The 16,224-nt window shown below is 37.8% G+C and overlaps 2 protein-coding genes across 3 annotated transcripts in view; both read right to left on the bottom strand.

Annotated features, from left to right (window-relative positions):
• TLR1 (toll like receptor 1) overlaps positions 1-16,224 on the bottom strand; it is a 44,630-nt gene that overhangs the window by 21,553 nt on the left and 6,853 nt on the right. Inside the window, exon 1 of one of the 2 annotated variants that reach the window (XM_058546883.1) lies at positions 15,298-15,376. The exons of the other annotated variant lie outside the window; for it this stretch is intronic. The gene's annotated coding sequence lies outside the window, so the exon portion shown is untranslated. Of the gene's footprint in view, positions 1-15,297; positions 15,377-16,224 lie in introns of those variants that run through there. 2 annotated transcript variants of the gene reach the window in all.
• On the bottom strand, positions 5,989-15,344 carry TLR6 (toll like receptor 6). Its single transcript, XM_058546882.1, has 2 exons — positions 15,298-15,344; positions 5,989-8,921 (listed from the first exon to the last, which is right to left on the bottom strand). The coding sequence occupies exon 2, from the start codon at positions 8,850-8,852 to the stop codon at positions 6,465-6,467; it is 2,388 nt and encodes a 795-aa protein (XP_058402865.1). The 5' UTR covers positions 8,853-8,921; positions 15,298-15,344; the 3' UTR covers positions 5,989-6,464.

Raw genomic sequence — 16,224 nt, forward strand, 5'->3', positions numbered from 1 at the left:
TCCATTCCAAGAGTGTTTTCTAAATTGAGATGTATAAGTCATTTAGCCTTAATGGGTAGTCTATCATCAATTGTTAGGAATCTATGTGCCCACGTGCCTGAGGTTAATTTCCCTCCTAATCCCTCAATTAGTCCTGTTTTATTGTTAAGGTTTTCTAAATTAGTAGGATGTCCTTGTATCATTGTTACTTATGATCCTGTATCTAACAATATAGTGGTATATACAGCGTTTTTATTTACAAAAACGGTTTCTATTGATATGGCCACTGTAACATATGGTTGATTGTCTATAGGTTGGGCCGCGAGACAGAGACTGCCGAGTCCCTATAGGGGTTCATTGGGCTTCCTCTCCTTTGCCTATCAGTGGCTTGTCTATTAATGGGATTAGGTTTAATAAAGGGGTTATTATTTACAGTAAATAGGTTATTAGATGTATACGTGGGTTTGTTCCCCCTATAAGGTTGGTTATTTCCATTTCTTTGCCACTGTAAGTACCTTCTATTATCCATATTAGGGTTTTTATTTCTATAACTAGGATTAAAGGCTGGTAGTCTAAATGGTCTAAATGGCCTAGGCCTGATGGGTTTTGTTCTATTAGGTCTATTTACATTAGGCATAGGCCTGTTTTAGTCTATATACATTATTGTTAAAGCTATAGCTTTTATCTTGACTTAGTTCCTCAGCTGTTTTTATCAAGTCAATCAGTTCTCCTATGTTCTTGGTGCCTGCAAATACCTTAAATAATGCTATTCTGTCCTGTGGGGCACAGCTTTTAGGATGACATTTTTAATTTGTTCTGTTGCTTCCGCATGTAGGGTGAAGGTGTCTGTCCTCTATCATAAATCATAGTCAATAGTCCTAATTTCATTATAATGTTAGTAGTTTCCCCTGCTGTTTTCTATGGAGGTGTTTTAAGGGATAAAATATTAGGTATAGGCCATCTTATTCTCCAGGCTGCTGCTATCCGGTCAAACAAAGGTCTTTGTATATTAACATAATTTTCTCCAAATGCTCTAAGGTGTTGATTAAATTTGGCATTGGTGGTGATGGGATCGAGTTGCACAACCTCTGCTCCTATGAGGATCAGGTTATGTCCACCTTTGGACCATAAATTTAATAACCACTGGGTTTCTGTGTCTGAATCAGTTTGTCAGAATTCCATTCTAATTTTTGTCATTTCTCGTCTTATACTAGTATAAGCTCTCTGTTCAGTGACTCTGATAGGTTCCAAATTATCATTTGTTGTAGTTTTGTCTATTCTCATGGGTCTAGGTTCTAGTAGGTTAAATTTACCAGGGTAAAAAGGGTTACAGTAATTATTGTCCTCAGGGTGTGGATTTGTGCCCTTAGGAGCAAAGGGGTCTGGGTTCCTTCCTACTCTGGAAATTACTTTTTGTGCCAGCACTTTTCCTTTCTGCCTATTAGCATCTGTGTTATTTAACGCTCCTAGTAAGAGCACTGGAATTTCTTCCTTATTTGCTCTTTTTAATATAAGATATAACTCACTGGGTTGGGTGATCAGGCCAACATCTGGAGTTTCCTTAATTTTAAGTTTTGTCCAGACTAAGTCTTCAGTAGGTCTCCAGGGATCCTCAGAGGTTAATACATAATCCATTCTACCCCTAAACCACATCTTGAGTAATTTCGATAAGGTTAATGGTGAGGCATATTCTCATTGTCCTCCTGCCTTCGACAACAGTGTTCAAAATGTTTTATTATAGAGATGCTTAATAGAACATCCCAAATCAATTATAGTATGGTAAAGCAGTATTAAGATAATTTCCTGTGGCTAGCATTAGCATCCAAACTATAATAGCTCTATCATTTTGTCCATTCACAGGCTGTTTATAATTTCAGTAGGATGCCACAGATGGTAAATAGTATACAGGTATACCTCATTTTATTACACTTCACTTTACTGCACTTCACAGATACTGCATTTTTTACAGACCTTCCACCAAGAAAAAGATTACAACTCCGGGCCAGCCCATTGGCATGGTGGTTGAGTTCACACACTCTGCTTCAGAGACCCGGGGTTCACAGGTTCGGATCCCAGGCACAGACCTAAACACTGCTCATCAAGCCATACTGTGGTGGCATCCCACATACAAAAAATAGGGGAAGATTGACACACATGTTAGCTCAGGGACAAGCTTCCTCAAGCAAAAAGAGGAAGATTGGCAACAGATGTTAGCTCAGGGCCACTCTTCCTCACACAGGAAAAAAAAAGATTACAACTCACTGAAGGCTCAGATGACGGTTAGCATTTTTTAATTAAGGTAGCTAAACTGGGTTATTTTTAGACATAATGCTACTGTGTACTTAATAGACTACAGTATAGTACAAGCATAACTTTTATATGCACTGGGAAACCAAAAAATTTGTGTAACTTGCTTTATTGCTATATTTGCCTTATTGTGGGGGTCTGGAACGGAACCCACAACATCTCCGCCTATAGTAAGCTGCGAATCAGTGTGATGCACTGGGGAGCAGCCAGATGGCAATTGTGGCTGGAGTGTGTTGGGCAAGGGGGAGAGAGGGAAGAGATGCAGAGGTAAGTTCAGAGTGGAGGAAGGCAGACTACGACAGCAGGTCACGATGAGGAGCTCAAATTTTGTTCTAACTGTAAGGGGTGGTCATCAGAAGATTTTAAACGGGAGAATGGCTTAATATAATTTACACTTTAAAAACAGTCACTCCCATTGCAGTTTGAAGAATGTGTGAGGCAAGAGTAAGAGCAAGGAGGCCGGTCAGGAAGTTATCGCAGTCTTACAGATGAGAGGTACTGGTGGCTTGGTCAGGATGGCACATGTTCTGCTCTAGGTTGCAGGGTGGAACATGCACACCCTTCTCTCATGATAGATGTAAGTAGCTAGGAAATATTCAAAGGCTGTACCACTGTCTGTGGGTTGTAAATTTCTGTATTCATGAAGGAGCAGATGAAGATTCTGTGTCAAAGGGATCTGAAAATATACTGGCTTAAACAAGGTGGAAGTTTACTTTCTCACATAACAGGAGTAAGCAGTCTAGGACATGGCGAGAGGCTGGCTTGGACAACACAAAATGGTAGAATAAGGAGCATGTCATCAACACGAGGCTTTCATCTCCAAGTTCTAGATGGCTCCTCCAGTTCTTATCTCCTAGCCAGTGGAAAGATGGAAGGGGCAAAGGAATCCATACTCATCTTTCTTAGAGACGTGACTCAGAGTGGCACCTAGGTTCCAGCTACATCCCATTGCCCAGAATTTAGTCACATGTCCACATCAAACTGCCAGGGAGACTGACAAATGTAGTATCCAGATGGGTTGTCAGGTGCCCTGATAAAACTCGAACATTCTAGTATTAAATAAAAGGAGAAAGGATACTGCTGACAACTGACAATCTCTGTCACAACATTTTTCAATTTATCTGCATAGCCATCTGTTGTGGGCTGAATTGTATCCCCTCCAAAATTCATAAGTTGATTCCTAAACCCCAGTACCTTAGAATGTGACTATATTTGGAGATAGGGACTTTAAAGAGGTAATTAAGGTTAAATGAGGTCATGAGGGTGGGGCTCTAGTCCAATAAGTCCTTATAAATAAAGGAAGAGATACCAGGGATGCGTGCACACAGAGAAAAGGTCATCTAAGGACACAGCAAGAAGATAGCCATCTGCCACCAATGAGAGAGGCCTCAGTAGAAACCAAACCTACTGACACTTTGATCTTGGACTTTCAGCCTTCTCAATAATGGTCCTGAGGTAGGCAATCCCATTGCCCCCTCTTCTATCCCTATCCTTACCCCCACCACAGCTAATTGGTCTGGGTTAGTGAGATTAGAGATGGTGAGAAAGTCTGAGTGGTTTGCCATCTCTGCTTCCAAACTTTCTTGGAGCTCAGTCATGTCCCTGCCTTTGGATTCTTTGAGACACCTCTGTATCCTCGAAATAAACACCCCCTTTCTCAAGTTGATATCTGCTCCTCACAACCAGAAGAAGTCAATACAGGATTCCTGGAGATAGAAAATCTTTATACCTAAAAAAGAAATTGATCTTTTATGATAGAACTTTCATATGTCTGAAATGTGTGTGTTTTCATATGTGACAAAAATGTAGGTTTCGTTTAATTCTATTTTAAAATGTCAAAATTTTATCTTTTCAATATCAACAATATTTTGTGGGAAACGTATTGAAATTGGTTTAAACATTTGATTATTTAGAATGCATGACACAGTTTGTTGTTGTTGTTGTTTGCTATTTTTGGGGGGGGGGAGTTGTTTAGGAAACAGTCCAACGGAGGCTGAGGAAAATTGCCCATTTGGGAGAGGCCTGTGAAGGAAAGTAAGTACTCTCCTGAAGCGCAAGCAAGGGCTAGTGCAAACAGAAGATGACTCCAGTAAGATTTCATTAAGGCTCATTTCTTTACAATTATTAATTATGAAATTGGTTTATTGAATGAGCTAAGTCCAGAAACAAAGGGCTCTATTTTTTTCTCTAATCACTAGGTTTTGTTGAATCTCCCTATCAGGATCTATCCAAGACCTAGCCTGAATCTTAAGCACATCCCATAGATTTTAGTGACAAGACTCATTTTAGTAATTGCACCTCTATTTCAGGCACTAAAATGTCCAGGCCAGTCCAATTTAACATCAATCTCACATCTAATTCAAAATTCTGCTTTGCCCCAGTTCAGGCCTTTCTTCTAGTGAAGTGGGGAGAAGTGTGGTCAGTTTCTTTACTCTTCCTCCATTTTCTGTGCCTTCTCTATATTCTGGATGTCCCCCGGGCACTGCAAGGGAAGAGTGTATTAGACAAAGAGGAGCAAATCTCGTTGCAGTTGGATAAGGCCTAACTTTTGGATAAGGCAGACAGGCCATCAGGCCTCTGCCTCTTATTATGGCAGAGCCCAAATATTGGAGCTTTCACAGATGCATCTGTGGGTTATTCAGAGGCCCTGGGTGGATCCCACATTGATTGTTCCTTGATACAAGTGGCACATTCTCTGGCTGACCTCTTGCAGCAACCCCCCACTATACACCTCTTCCCCGTAACCCCGTGGCCTCTCAACACTATTGTCCCTTTGCACAATAGGCTGCCCTGTTAGCTGAGGTCCTATCGTGACAACTCAAGCCCAGCTACCCTTTCCTTGATCAACATGGCCCACAGGAAATTCACATTCTTTTGCCATGCCAGATAACGGAAGGGCAGGTTGCAATCACTGCTTCCCTTCTCTCCTCAGCTTGCTGTTTTGGGCTGATCAAGCCAAACTGTCACCTTCTGAATTCTTCAGATGGGAAGCACTCATCCATTCGTTCAACAAATAGTTATCAAGCACCTATGTTTTCCAAGCATTATTTACAAATCTCTCGTTTACAATGCCCACTCCACTCCCAAAACTCCAGGGGACACTCATCAAGCGCTTCTAAGAGCTCTCACACCATGCACTGGACCTGTGCATTCCTGTTATTTTGTAATCCTTCAGGCTGGGGGTGGGATGCCAGAATACTCTTCTACTCTGCTTAGAGTCCCTCTCATTTGCCTTTGGAAGGAATTCAAAGCAATCTCCCCATAGGTGTAGAATCTCTAATAATGACTCTCTAATCACCCTTTTGAATCTAGTCTTGCAGAGATGGGTAATATGGGCTGATAGTTACTGGTCTCTTTCTACTATTTTTTAGTAAGCCCCCCATGGCTGTGTCTAATATCTTTTTTTTAAAATATGGTGGTATTTCCTACCTTTGTCAGCTTTGAGGCACTAGCCAAAATTCTAAGATAGCCCGAAAAGTTCTATTCAATAACCAATTACAAATAAATTTGGCTCTGAGTTTCCTTGGCAAGCAGATAAATCCATGTCTTTGGCCTCAACAGCCTATGACTAAAACCTATATTTCCCTTTATTTACATAAATGACTATGCCATGAGTCCTCACCGGTTAATTGCATATTCGTGTAGCAGGGTCCAAAATTTAATAAACTATTACTCAGATGTGAAGAAAAAAAGCTTCTTTATTTTCCACAACTGATCTAATTTTTTCCCAAGCCCCAAAATTGAACAGGATTACAAAGCTCACCCAGAGGCCAATGAGGAACCTAGGTCACTCCAAGGACCATTGCATACAGTTCTGAGATTGACTCTTTCCTTGCTGCCATGAAGTCCCATAAACTCCTGCTCACACAGAATCCATTTGGGAAAGGAGAAAGGAGAGGAAATGTCCTTGAATCTCTGAGTACTTACTTGCAAGAGACTGAATGAGAAACAGAATGGTTAAACCAAAAGAGACGGAGCTGTCTGTAATTGGCAAGTTTGAGCACCACCTCAACCTCCAGCATGGTTCCCCAGCTCAGTTGAAACACAGTTTTCATTAAGTCTTTCCTGAACGCATGGAGATAATGGAGGCACCATCCACACAGTAACTTAAAACCATAATGTCCAACAGAATTCAAGTTGACAGTTTCTTAAGTTAAGTTGGGTTTCCTGAATTTTTTTTAAGTTTTCACATCATTGTTTTCAGTGACTAGTGCTAATTTCATATTAAAAGCAGCTCTAATGTTAGCCCAAAAAAGTCCACGTTTGCTCTTCTCCTTGGGCCATTCCAAATAAGTCCTCTGGGTCATGAGAGCCCTCAGTTTGTGATACTTGCTGGGAATACTGTTCTGCGGAATGGGTTCCAGCAAGATCAGGATTAAGTTATTAGATCCTTCATGAAAGAGATTGTGGTGGGCAAAGTAGAGTTCATAATGGCACCACTCACTCTGGACAAAGTTGGGAGACAAAACAAAGATGGACTTGTAACTTTTCTCAATGCAGTTTATGATATTTTCCACAATGCTCTTGCCAGCAACAAAGTTTCTCTCATGGAGACAAATCCGTATGTCTTCTTTTTCGAGGCAAGGTACCAGTTCATTCTTCACCCAGGCAGAATCATGTTCACTATATGAAATAAAAGCATGGAACTGGAGAGTTCTTTGGAGTTCTTCTAAGGGTACGTTCCTAGTCCTGCGCCGGGTCTGGGTCCACTGACACACCATCCTGAGATACCAGGGCAGATCCAAGTAGATACAGAGGATGGTCACAGTAACAGCCAGCACCAACACAGTGACCACAATGGTGACAATCAGCAGAGCTGTGTTGCAGGATAGTTGGGACACATGAAAGTCCTTTAGTTGGGTTCCCTTATAGCTTTCTGGGTAGTCACACTTATAAGAATCAGGCCAACCCTCCACCACATCACTTGATACTTGGCCTATACTTCGGATAAATTCTCTTAGCTCACATGTACATTGGAATGGATTGTTCCCTGCTTTTATTGACCTAATATTCTGGCAGCTCTGGGAGAAATCAGCTGATGGGTTGGAAATTGAATTATAGTCAATGATCAGTACAGAAAGCCTGCTAAAGGTACCACAGCCAGGAAGGTCGGTTAAAGAATTGAAAGCAAGATTGAGTTCTTGCAAAGATTCTAGTTTCATGATTTGTTTAGGAATGCTCCTTATTCTGTTATTGTGAAGATCAAGTACCTTGACCCTGGGAGGTAAACACCTGAAAACAGAGTCAGTCAGTATATTTGAAGACAAATTTAACACCACTATACTCCCAACCCAAGGGCAATTTCCATCATGTCCATCATATTCCAAAGAATTACAGCTAACATCCAGTATTTCCAAAGATGGCATATTCTTAGTCATGAAGCCTATTTTGAAAAGGTCTTTTAATTCATTCTTTTGTAAGATAAGTATCTCCAATCTAACTAAAGTGGAACAGTTTTGAAAAATACTATCTGTGAAAACATTCTGGGTAAAGTTCAAAAACTTAAATGTGCTTGGTGCCTGAGGACAAACCATATGTATAAAAGGTGTATCTGATATGGTTAACATCATAATGTTCATCTCAGAAAACACTGTGTATAACGCTTGCTGTGAAAAAATAAAAACTCGGTTTGTAATATGTTCTATTTTCAATGCTTTCAGTGCCGTTTCAGAATAAGTAAAATCTTCTTTATCAATGCTTTTAACTATTGTTAAATTGTAAATATTGAGATATTCTACAGATTTGGGCCAAAGGAATTGAAAAACTCTAACCAAGCATTTCCATGTTGTTTCCACATGGTTGAGAGTAAAATTCAGTAGCGTTGGCTCTCTAATGAGTTCCAATAAAAATTTAATTAAAACTTCACAGTTGTCATCATTCAATTTAATATTAGTCAGCTGTAAGCACCCTAAACTATTAACTGATATGTTCACTTGGACAGAGAATAAACTATTTGGGTGAAAAACAAGGTGAAGTGTTTTTGTATTCAGAATTTGAAGACTTTCTGTCCCATTTTCTTTCACATAGTAACCTTCTAAATCCAGAAGGATGTAACTTAGATGCAAGTGAGCAATTGGTAGCAGATCTAATTGTTGTAACTTGGTAGCACTTAATCCCAAGAAATCCAGTTGTGTCAAGTTGCCAAATTCCTTACAGATGGGCAGGACTTCAAAGTCATTGAATGAGAGATCTAAATGCTTGAGACTCATGATAGGATGGCAGGAAATCTTCTGCAACTGATTGTGAGATAAATCCAAATATTCTAAATCTTGGTTGAACTTGAAAATACTAAAATCAAGGCACCAGATTCGATTATGGGAAAGTCTCAAGACTTTCAGCCCTGACAGAAAGCTGATGTCAGAGATATGAAGCTCAGATATGTTGTTCTGGGACATATCTAAGACTTTGGTTTCTGGTGGCAGGTCTTTTGGAACACGAGTAAGGCCTATTTTTGACATGTCTACTGCAAATTTACTTTCCTCAGAGAACTGGATTATGGTTCCAACTAAGGTCAGGATGTAAACAAAATTAAAGATTCTAATAACAGATTCTTTGTCTTCAGTCATGACGTTGAGGTGGCAATCCCCCAAAGGGTTGTTGCTGTTCTTCAGAGTATCTTGATATGCATCCAAATTCTAGAAATAGGATATACATTAAGATGTATAAAGACTGGATGATTGCTCTCAAACTTCCACTTACTAAACACAAAGTCTCACTGATTTCTTCATTCACTATCAGTCATTTCTGTCCCCATAATTAAATGTGGTATTTTTCCCAGTTATGCAGATTGCCAGTGCCAAGGAAGGCAAAATACACCTTATTATCAAAGAATTGTGGTTGCGTGTTTTAACCCATCTGGTGGCTCTCTGAGGGATCTACTCAGGGGCTTGCCTTCGTTTCACCCCCCTCAGAACTTTCTCAGGGCTGGAACAGCCTCCTGGGCAATGTTTGCTGAAAACCTTTAAAGGTGTTTATACTAGGCACGGCCACCCGGAGCAAGGAATAACAGATGGCACAAGCAGGAGACACACAAAAAAGCCAGAGAAGGAAGAGCTTGGGAAAGAAGATACATGGGAGAAAAAAGTCTTTGGAAAGCTCCATGTATACTAATCTTGAAAGCCACACAAATGCCCGGGCTGGATGCATGCTCAGAAAAGACCTGAGAAAATCCTCAACTTTCACCTCTAGCTGACTTTTAGCCACTGTGAAAGCAGAAAGTGAAGGCTAAGGCAGAGTTGTAAACAGCCCAGGTAGGCGTTGAAGAAGTGCTTCAACACAGCGCCAATCTGCAAAGATTAGGAGTTTTGTTTTTGTTTTGTTTTATTTTATCTCCAGGTGTTTAAGAAAATCTCCATCTAAGATGATCTCCACTAGCTGATCACTACACTAATGGAATAGAGAATTCAACAGCCACACACGGCAAAGAATACAGTTTTTACAAAAATAGTTTAGAAAAGTCACTAAATGAACAAACAACCACACCCCACAACAAGCAGCAACAACAAACCCTGGGAGAGAGAAGAACCTGAGTTACCACATTATAGTATTTCCAGATTTACCATATAATAATATTTCAAATTCCTGCTTTAAACAGAAGAACTAGGAAGCATGCAAAGAAATAAAAATGTATGGCCCATTTATAGGAGAAAAAAATAAAGTAAAAGAACAAAGTTAGAGAATTGACGCTACCCATATTTAAGACTTACTATAAAGCTACAGCAATCAAGATAGTGTGGTTTTGGCCAAAGGATGGACAGATCAATGGACCAGAATAAAGAGCTCAGCAATAGACCCACACAAATATAGTCAACCAATCTTTGACAAAGGAGCAAAGGCAATTCAGTGAAGAAAGGATAGTTTTTTCAACAAATGGTGCAGGAACAACTAGACATCCACATGCAAAAAAAAATGAAGGTCTAGACACAGACCTATGCTTTTCGCAAAAATTAGCTCAAAATGGAACACAGACCTAAATGTAAAATGCAAAACTATAAAACATCTAGGGGATAATACAGGAGAAAATCTAGGTGACCTTAAGTTTGACAATGACTTTTTAGATACAACATCAAAAGCACAATCCATGAAAGAAAAAATCGTTGTTAGAATACATTAAAATTAAAATTTTCTGCTTTGCAAAAGACACTGTTAAGATAATGAAAAGACAAGCCACAGACCGGGAGAATATATTTGCAAAACACATATCTGATAAAGGACTTGCATTCAAAATATACAATGAACTCTTAAACTCAACAATAAGAAAACAAACAACACAATTTAAAAATGGGCAAAGGATCTGAACAGATACCTCACCAAAGAAAATATACAAATGGCAGATAAGCATATGAAAAGACACTCAATATCATATGTCATCAGGGAATTGCAAATTAAAACAACAATGAAGGGCCGGCCCAGGGACACAGTGGTTAAGTTCACGCATTCCACTTCAGGGGCCTGGGTTCCCAGCTTTGGATCCTGGGCTCGGACCTACTCACCGCTCATCAAGCCACGCTGAGGTGGCATCCCATCTAGAAGAGCTACAACTCTACAACTATGCTACACAAGTATGTACTGGGGATTTGGAGATAAAAAGGAAGAAAGAGGAATATTGGCAACAGATTTAGCACAGGGCCAATCTTCCTCAAAAAAAAAAAAATGAGATACCAATACACACCTATTAGAATGGCCAAAATCTTGAAGCAGCATCAAGTGTTGGTGAGGATGTAGAGAAACAGGGATTTTCATTCATTGTTGGTGGGAATGCAAAATGGTGCAGACACTTTGGAGGACAGTCTGACAGTTTCTTACAAAGCTAAACATAGTCTTACTATATGATCCAGCAATCACACTCCTAGGTATTTACCCAAATGAATTGAAAATCTATGTCCACCCAAAAACCTGCATGTAGATGTTTATAGCAGCTTTATTCATAACTGCCAAAAACTGGAAGCAACAAGATGTCTTTCAATAGGTAAAAAGATAAATAAACTGTGGTACATCCATACAATGGAATACTATTCAGCAATAAAAAGAAATGAGCTATCAAGCCACAAAATGCATATTATTAAGTGAAAGAAGCCTGTTTGGAAAGGCTATCACTATTTGATTCCAACTCTATGACATTCTGGAAAAGGCAAAACTAAAGAGACAAAAAAAAGAGCAGTGGTCACCAGCGGTTGGGGGAGGGAGGAATGAATAGGCAGAGCACAAAGGATTTTTATGGCAGTGAAACTATTCCATATGATATTGTAATGGTAGATATATGACACTATGCATTTGTCAGAACCCATAGAACTATACAACACTAAGACTGAATCCTAATGTAAAGTATAGACTTTAGTAATAATAATATATCAATATTGTTTCATGAATTATAACAAACATACCACACTAATGCAAGATGTTATAATAGGAAAAACTGTGTTCAGTGGAGAGGAGGTATGTGGGAACTCTCTGGCTTTTTTTTTTTTTTTTAATTTTTCTGTAAATGTAAAACTGCTCTAAAAAATAATATCCATTAATTAAAAAAAGAAGAAGGAGAAGAAGTTAATAGAAATGGTCTCTGAGGAAGCACAGGCGTTGACTTACTAGACAAAGACTTTACATCAACTGTGTTAAAAGTTAACTCCATGACTATGATCTTTTTTCACTGGACTCAGAGAATACTTTACTCTCTTTTAAATACCAGTCCTTTTTTCCTCCAAAAAGTGATACTGGTCAGTTTGATAATCTAAAATTGTACAAAAGGGCAAACAAGAAGCTATTCCCAGAAACTTCAAGGCATTCTCAAGAGTCTACACGGGTATTCAATTTGGCATTAAACTCCACCATCTGCTGCAACCAGTGACTGCTCATGAGTGAAGCACTGAGAAACCCAGTTCTCTCCCTCTCCGTGGACTAGTCTGACATAGGGTTAACTTTCTAGCTCTTTTTTGAAAACCTGATACATCTAGAATGTCAACTGTGCTACCAGAGCACGTCACATACGGTAAAAATGACTCTTGAGTGGTAAATAGCATCCAGGCTGAAAGGACTAGGTATGAACTATAATACCAGGTAGGAAGCTGAGGAAACCTGAAAACTTCCTCTCCTATTTCTTTCTGAGTAAACTGGGACCAAATGTGGCCTAGTAAGGCTTGTGAGTCTGAAGGCATTTCCATTAAAGCCAATGTCAAAGATGCCCACCATTATTTAACACTGTTCTAGAAGTTCTAGCCATCGTAATTAAGAAAGAAAAAATGAGAGACAGAAATTTGGATAATAATAATAATGATGATAAAATTATCATTATTTTTGATTATATGGTTGTCAATGTGGAAAATCCAAGAGAAGAAATTGAAAACCTGTTACAAACAGTAAGAAGTACAATAAAGTGGCCAGTACAAAATAAACTACTCTTTGAAAAAGAAATCTAATCATCCAAAAACAGTAAGTTCTCAAATAAATTATGATATCATCATATAATTAAATATTACTATGTGGCCTTTAAAAATAATGAAAATCTAATTCCATGGGCTCGCTATCTATATGTAAGTGACAAAAGCAGTTTATTAAAAAATATACAGCAGTAAATACATACACATACATGTGAAAAAGTTAGTAAGACACATACCAAGATATTAACAGTAATTATCTCCGCATGGTAAGATTATAAGGGAGTTTTATTCTCCTCTTAGTTGTTACCTATATTTTTCAAATTTTTAACATTTGAAATTAAGTAAAGCACATTTTTTGCTCAGAAAATTTACCCAAGAAATCAATACTCAATAGTATGAATAATGCCCAATCTCACAAAAAATAAAAATCCAAATTAAAACAAAATAAGACATAATATCTAGATGAACCTTATGATCTTAGATTGGATCTCAGTTCAGACAGACCCATGGGAAAAGTTACTTGAATTACAAGGGGAGAGGGATTTTAAGAGGGACCAGGTGTTAGATGCTCTTAAGAAATAAATGTTAATTTTTGATAATGTTATTTGGCTATGTAGGAAAATGTACTTTTTTTTAGAGGTACACAATGAAGCATTTAGAGATGGAATGTCAGAATGTCTATAATTTACTTTAAAATATTTAAGCATAAAAAGATAAAGTGGGTCAAATGGGAATTTTTGTTTCTTAAAAGATAAAAAATAAGGTGTGATTATTATCCCCTACCGAATTGGGAAAATTCAAAAATATAATACCCAGTGTTGGTAGGTGGGACTAAAACAAGAACTCTCACTTACTACTGGCAAGAATGAGAAATTAGTACAACCTTTCTGAAGGGTAAATACAGAAATTTCTTAAAAATATGCTTACCTTTATTTTAGCAATTCCACTTCTAGGAATTTTCTTCTAAAGGAATCATTAGAGATACACATAAAAATATAACTATGGGGATGCTCATAACATGAAAAATTGAAAAAATTTATAACGTCTAATGTAGAAAATGGCTTAATCAATTATGGTACACCCATAATATGGAATAACATGTAGCCTCAAATATTGCACTTTTAGAAGAAAATAATGTCTACAATATAATGTTAAGTGAATAAAAGAACACAAAATTGTATATGCAGTAGGACTCTAATTTTGTAAAACTTGTTAAAACCCGACATATACTCAAAGCCTAGGGGAAAAAAGAATCAAAAGAATATACCAAATGCTAATAGTGATTATCTCTATATCTCTGAATTGTAGATGAATTTAATTTTCTTTCTTATGCTTTTGTATGTTTCCAAGATTTCCAATTTCAAACATCTTGTATAAGTTGAAAAAGTTGTCTTAAAATATAGCTAATGTAAAAATATTTTATATGTAAAGAAACACGCTTGTATTATTTCTATATATATAGAGAGAGAGAGAACTTCTTTCACATGACTCTAGATAATTGACATTCATGAATGAGAACCCACCTAGAGGTCCCTCCATGGTGTCTGTGTTCAGGCGACTGAAAGTTAGCCACCGAGTGGAAAATTTGATCAGCTGCCCTTACAGCATCCTCCCGCCAAAACACAAACATTCCTCTGGGGGCATTTATACCCTCAAGCCGTTCCTAGTGTATACACTTAACAAACAAGCTGGGAGCTTTTACGTTTAAGAAAAAAAAAAGAGAGGAAAAAAGGGAGATGAGAGGTGAAGATCAGACAGTTCACAATTTTTTTTAAAGGAAGGAAGTAGAGATAAAAACATAAAACTTTTTTTTCTTTGATGCATCAAATAAAAAGAGGAAGGAAAAAAGACAGATGGAAGAAGCTCTATTTCAAGAAAAAAACAATGGTGGACAGGATCTATGAAAACTAAAACCACAAGAAAGAAAAGATCAGAAAAAAATTAAATGAGGTAACTGTGATTCCATAATCAAGTCAACAAATATGCCAGAGAAACACTGTTTTGTTTGTCAAAGTTTAGGTGAGAAACCTAGAGGAAGGCAAGTTCTAAAACAGTCCCTGCCACTTCCTCCATTTAATAAATGTTTATTCAGAGTGTAACATGTGCCAGCACTCTGCGAAGCATTAGTTGCTGGGATTATAAATATGAATAGCACTGACATATCCCTGCTTTCGAAATGCTTATAAATTAGTGACAGACACAAATAAACGACGATAAAACCACGTGACAGGGGAGATCAAACACTCATCCCTGCTATAAAAATGCATACCATGTGATAGGTGCCATATCAGTGGCATAAACTACCATAAATGTTACTGAAAACAAGGAACTAGAGAAAGGAGAAAAGAGAAAAATGCAGTAGACGAAAACAGAAGAAATAAATAATGCCGGTTAGTTTTTTTCCTTAACTATGATTACAAGTGCTAGTTATTTTTATATCTTTTCCAGATAGCCATATTTTTATCTTTCTTGTATAATTAAAAGGACATTTGCAATATTAAAAAAAAAAACCTTGAAATCATTTTGCGAAAGTTTCAAGGAAACGTTACCTATTTCCTATATAATCGTTAGCATTTTCTTGCTTATTTAAAGTAATTATGCCATAATTCGAAAAAGCCACAAAAACCTTCTTACTTACCAAGATTTCTTTCTCAGAGGTAGAGAAAGTAACTTCTACAGGCACGGAAAAACAAGTGGTTGACAAAATGCAAATCCGTAGTTTAAATTTAAGTAAAGCAAAACCATAGAAACAGTTTTGTGCCATCTGTTGGTCCTTACTGGAATTACTCCTACACGTGAATTTTCTTTCCAAGGTTACATGCAAGGCACAAAGGTTTTTTCCGGCTACAAACCAAAACAGTAATCAAATTTTAAATTCATATAAGCAAGAAGCTTATGACAATTTCAATGTGAAGAAAAATATTTTTCTGAAGTAATATTTATCCGCAAGAGTTTGCAGCCTGAATGTTAAACTCAGAGTGGAAAGTTAAGAACTTTGCCTGTTTTCTATTATCACAATATTTAACATTTTCAAAATAATTGTAACTACACTATCAAGCAGTTTCAGAGCATTATTTTACCTGGATGAGATACTTTAAAATAAAAAAGTTTTCGTTCAAGATTTTTTTTTTTTTTTTTGGTGAGGAAGATTAGCCCTGAGCTAACGTCCATTACCAATCCTCCTCTTTTTGCTGAGGAAGATTGGCCCTGGGCTATCATCCATGCCCATCTTCCTCCACTTTATATGTGAGACGCCTGCCATAGCATGGCTTGATAAGCAGTACGTAGGTCCGTGCCCAGGATCCAAACCTGCAAACCCCAGGCTTCGGAAGCTGAGCACGAAAACTTAACTGCTATGCCACCAGGCCGGCCGCCAAGATTTGTTTTTTAAAAAATAAACTTTCAAGGACAGTTTAGTAGTTGATACATATATAGCCACATCTGAGGGAAATTGCATCCTGTTTCCCCACATTCTGACCATTTGGTATTATTAGATATTTTAATTTTTAATTCTAGATCCTAGAATAATAAATAACACTGAGATCCTCCAGGACTAGTTAAAAAA

This window comes from Diceros bicornis, chromosome 8 (genome assembly GCF_020826845.1).
Source record: "Diceros bicornis minor isolate mBicDic1 chromosome 8, mDicBic1.mat.cur, whole genome shotgun sequence".
Lineage (NCBI taxonomy): Eukaryota > Metazoa > Chordata > Mammalia > Perissodactyla > Rhinocerotidae > Diceros > Diceros bicornis.